Source organism: Cyprinodon variegatus, unplaced genomic scaffold (genome assembly GCF_000732505.1).
Source record: "Cyprinodon variegatus isolate N-32 unplaced genomic scaffold, C_variegatus-1.0 Scaffold472, whole genome shotgun sequence".
In the NCBI taxonomy this organism is placed as follows: domain Eukaryota; kingdom Metazoa; phylum Chordata; class Actinopteri; order Cyprinodontiformes; family Cyprinodontidae; genus Cyprinodon; species Cyprinodon variegatus.
In genome coordinates, this window is record NW_015150925.1 from 547,389 (window position 1) to 552,423 (window position 5,035).

Below are 5,035 nucleotides of genomic sequence, written 5' to 3' on the forward strand. Positions count from 1 at the left end.
GGACCACCGAGGCTCTCTTAGGACCACTGAGGGTCTGTTACCAATGAGGGTCTCTCATGATCAGTGAAGGTCTTAGATAAACTCTGTGGTCTCTTAGGACCACCGAGGCTCTCAGAGGACCACTGAGGGTCTCAGAGGACCACTGAGGTTCTCTGATGACCTCTTAGGACTACAGGTCTCTCAGGGTCTTGTTGAATCCAGCCTTGGTGCCTTCAAAGTGGTCTCCTTGTCTCAGCCTGCCTCTGGGCATGGAGGAGGGGGTGACCGCAGATTTCTGTAGATGAACCCTTCTTCTCTGTCCAACAGGAGGACGACGACATAGAAGAAGGAGACCTTCCTGAGCACAAACGTTCTCCTCCACCCATCGATTTCTCCAAGGTGGACCCGTCCAAACCAGAGGACCTGCTGAAGATGTCCAAGAGGGGCAGAACCCTGATGGTGTTTGCCACGGTGTCAGGAGATCCCACAGAGAAGGAGACCGAGGAGATCACTGGCCTCTGGCAGGGAAGCCTCTTCAATGCCAACTACGACATCCAGAGGTAGATCGGGTCAGATTCTGGTTCTGCTCCACAGGACCACAGCTCTGTAGAACCCGATTAATGTGATGATGAGCAAAACTTGATTGGTTGGGATGTGGGGAGGCTGGATGGATCACAACATCTGTGATCTGATATGGATCTAGCTAAACTAGGAGGCGTTACTGGGAAACCAGGGCGCGCTACTGGGAAACCAGGGCGCGCTACTGGGAAACCAGGGCACGCTACTGGTAAAATGGGGCGCGCTACTGGGAAACCGGGGCGTGTTACTGGGAAACCGGAGCGTGTTATTGGGAAACTAGTGCGTATTACTGGGAAACCAGGGCGTGTTACTTGTAAACTGGAGCCTGTTACTTGGAAACCAGGGCGCGTTACTGGGAAACTAGTGCGTATTACTGGGGAACCAGAACGCGTTACTGGGAAACTAGTGCGCATTACTGGGAAACCGGGGCGCGTTACTGGGAAACCGGGGCGCGTTACTGGGAAACTGGGGCGAGTTACTGGGAAACCAGGGCGCGTTACTGGAAAACCAGGGCGCGTTACTGGGAAAACGGGGCGCGTTACTGGGAAACCAGGGCGCGTTACTGGGAAACCAGGGCGTATTACTGGGAAACCAGGGCGCGTTACTGGGAAACTAGTGCGTATTACTGGGAAACCAGGGCGCGTTACTGGGAAACTAGTGCGCGTTACTGGGAAACCAGGGCGCGTTACTGGAAAACCAGGGCGCGTTACTGGGAANTACTGGGAAACTAGTGCGCGTTACTGGGAAACCAGGGCGCGTTACTGGAAAACCAGGGCGCGTTACTGGGAAACTAGTGCGCGTTACTGGGAAACTAGTGCGCATTACTGGGAAACCAGGGCGCGTTACTGGGAAACTAGTGCGCATTACTGGGAAACCAGGGCGCATTACTGGAAAACCAGGGTGCGTTACTGGGAAACTAGTGCGTATTACTGGGAAACCAGGGCGCGTTATTGCGAAACTAGTGCGCATTACTGGGAAACCGGGGTGCATTACTGGGACAGTAATGCGCCCCGGTTGCTGGTTCACTGACAGCTGGTTGCTGGTTCACTGACAGCTGGTTGCTGGTTCACTGACAGCTCTATCCTAGATGCTACAATAGCTGGGTATAGAATGCTGCCGTGCAGTTCATCATTGCTGTTGGACAGAAAACTTTGATTTAAAGAATTGAAAAAACTCATTTATTAATTAATGTTCTTCTTTATAAAAAAGTGTCTCAGAGAAGCTGTGAAAATAGCAGATCTAGTTCAACATATCCTCTTGGTTAATATAGCAGACAGACCAGCTAACAAAATGTCCAATAAAGGAATAGTTTTATCATCCAAGGTTTCCATCCCAAAGCAAACACTTCCTGATCTGCTATGAATTCTGCATTAAACACAGATCTATAAAATCTGCATTAGTCCCAAAAAGCAAAGAACCAAAAACATTCTTCTTTCTACTTTGGTGAATTTAGCTTTATTTCTGAGAATTAACCCCTCGGTTCCCGCTGCTCAGGGGTCACAGTAGATTTAAATTCACAGGGTTTGATAAAAAAATACAGAGAGAACCTCCATAATTGTCTTGTATTGCCATGGCAACCCAGACCTAAACTGAATGAATAACTACTTAAACGTTGAAATATTTAAAGGAAATAGAGAAAATGTTTTAATGACAATACAAGGAAACATTGAGTGAGAAATATTCAAAGATTGATGAACCTTTTCAACTGGATCTTTATCCAAAAAACAAACGGAAAGCAATGAAATATTTGGATATAATTTAGGGATTCCTTTTGGTAGAAGTTAAAGAATTTTTAGCATCACATCTTGTGAGCTGGAAGAAATCAAATCTTGATAGTTAGACAAAGGGATTTTTTATGCTTGGCAGAGAATGATCAGCCACATATACGGTAGTTTATTAGGTAGTGAGAGCAGGAAGAGCCGTACTGCTGAGAGCGAACCATCAGAGTGGAGCGTGAAGCGCAGACTCTGAGCTAAGCTGTGCAAAGATACATTTCTGCACAAGCACAGGTGGAAGAGCAGAGTAAGTCAGAGTTCGGCGTGCAGTACCGGATCATTCCGGATTATTTTCTCCCCTGCTGCTGCTGCCATGATCCATCTGAGGTTATGCAGAATGAGTACCGCTGCACGCCAGGTGGGCGGCGCTACCAAACAGGACGCAGCAGCATGGCAGATACTGCTTAGCAGATTACAGCACAATGATGCATTTAAACGTCTGCAGACCACCAGCTAACATTTATTGACGTAGTCATCAAAGATCCACATTTAGCTCAAAACTTCGTGGAAAAAAAGGAGCATCAGCGAAATAATTTCATCATCGTTGAAGAAAACACCTCTGCTCTTCAGGTCCGTTGGACTGGTTCAAATATCTGTCTGTGTTTCCAGGTTCGTGGTGGGTTCTAACCGGGTCATCTTCATGCTGCGAGACGGCAGTCTGGCCTGGGAGGTCAAGGACTTCCTGGTGGCCCAGGAGCGGTGTGCAGACGTTACCGTGGAGGGACAAGTGTTCCCGGGAACGGCTGCCAAAAAGGACCGGACCCAGGACTCACAGCAGAACCAAGCCGGTACCAAGAAGAAGGGCAGGAAGAAGGAGAGCAGAAGTCCAGATGTGGAGGGGAACAGTGCCAGCAGCAGCCTGAAGGTGGAGCTGTAGCAGGGAAACATGGCGGAGCTGCTTCAGTCTTCCACTCACTGAGCATCACTGACACTCAATATTGGGATGATTCCTCTGGAGCCTGCTGGTTCTGATGGACTCGGTTCTGCTGCTCACTCACTATTAAATCAGCACATTTCTGATTGTTTTTTCACTGAAAATGTAAATAATAAAAACCTGTTTCTAAATGTTGTCCTTCTGGTACCGGTTCTGGTTCCACCCACATCCAGAACTGAGGCTGACCCAGTCAGTGATTTAAACATAGATCCAGATCAACCAGATCTTTCAGTCAGATTTCACTTCTTTCCTAAACTACCATTAGCCAATAGCATCTGTTAGCATGTAGCAGAGCGGATGAAGACAGGAAGTGGACATTGTTGTCCAGCAGGGACCCTTCAGTCCTTCCTGTTCACTCTTTCATGTCTCCGTCCAATCAGACCCTTTTTAACATGAAAGCCACAAAAATAAAGAACTAAAGCAGACAGATTGGGCAACCTGAAGAGGGACTGAGTCTCTAGCATCTAGATCTTAGTCCACAGTGCCTCCACTCTCACCTCATCAACCAATCTATCGGCAGCGGTTCTATCTGGACGTCATGTTTATGTCTTTATACGAGCTAAAGAAGCTTTTTGTTAATTTTTCTGAATCAGTGACAGCAGCTAAAGGTGAGGCAGTTCAGACACGCTGAGGCCTCTCTGCACAGACTCTTTAATTACAGGACTTAAACTTGGTCATTTTAAATCTCTTAAAGAGCAAAAAGATCATTTTGTCTTTGAAAACATTTCTCCTCTATGGAGTTAGTCTCAATATTCACCGACTCACATATGAGATCCACCTGTTTTATATTCCTTTATTATTAGAGATGGAGTTTCATGATCAAATATTCATTCATACTAAATGGTATAAAACAGTCAGAAGTATTAATAGTTCTGTTCATTTAGATGGAAATGGATCAAGTGATCAAATAAATACTCTGCCAGCTTTTATCCCAGACAGATTAACAGTTGGTTGTTTGGAGAACCAAAGTTTAAAAAGCTAAAAACATCATTAATAAACACAAAAGATGAAAGTATGGAACAGCATGTTTTACTCTGAAAATATTCAGTTAAGAGAAAATGCACTAAACAAGAATTCCTCTTTTATTTGTCCAGATTCTGTCCTGAACATGGTCTCTATGCTGCCCTCCTGTGGTGTCAGGTTGTAATTACACATTCAAAATTTTAGAACAAGGAAATCTATTGATGGTAAAAAAGGAAATCTGAGTGACTTGTGTTGAAGAAGGTGGATGCTGTCAGATTGTAGATCTATAGATGCTGATAATCAGAGTTTTTTAATTTAATTAATTAGAGGCCTAATCAACACAAGTTCATCAAGGTTACGTTGTCATGGCAACGTCAAGCAGGCTAGTGGTTGCCAAGTACAGAGGTATCCCGCTGGCGGCAGACTAGTCTATATGAAAGAAACACATTTCAGATTTTTTTGGAAAACCACCACCAGTGAAGAAGAACACTGGTACCGTAACCATGACAACGAGAGCAGCCTGTCTCCAATTTAGAGTGTAACTATGGCAACCTGCCTGTTGCTCAGAGTTAGAGCATGGAGCCGCAGCTCACAAACATCCATTAATGTAGTTTAAGGTAAGCGTAGTATTTTAGAGTTATTTACATCCTGGGTTCTTCCTGTAATGCAGAACTGTTCAGAACTGTCTGTTACAGACCCTGGGTGGTGCACTGAACGGTATATGTACACTTCAGTGTATTTTAAATAGGCATATATATATATATATATATATATATATGAAAAAACAACAACATACATTTCACAG

The 5,035-nt window shown here is 45.1% G+C and overlaps 1 protein-coding gene across 1 annotated transcript in view; it reads left to right on the forward strand.

The window, feature by feature from the left end:
- The window catches only part of mesdc2 (mesoderm development candidate 2), a 6,481-nt gene extending 3,068 nt beyond the window's left edge, over positions 1–3,413 (forward strand). Inside the window, exons 2-3 of the mRNA XM_015389772.1 lie at positions 307–539; positions 2,943–3,413. Coding sequence (XP_015245258.1) covers positions 307–539; positions 2,943–3,210 — 501 coding nt within the window. The 3' untranslated portion in view covers positions 3,211–3,413. The remainder of the gene's footprint in view (positions 1–306; positions 540–2,942) is intronic.
- Positions 3,414–5,035: the final 1,622 nt, after the last annotated feature.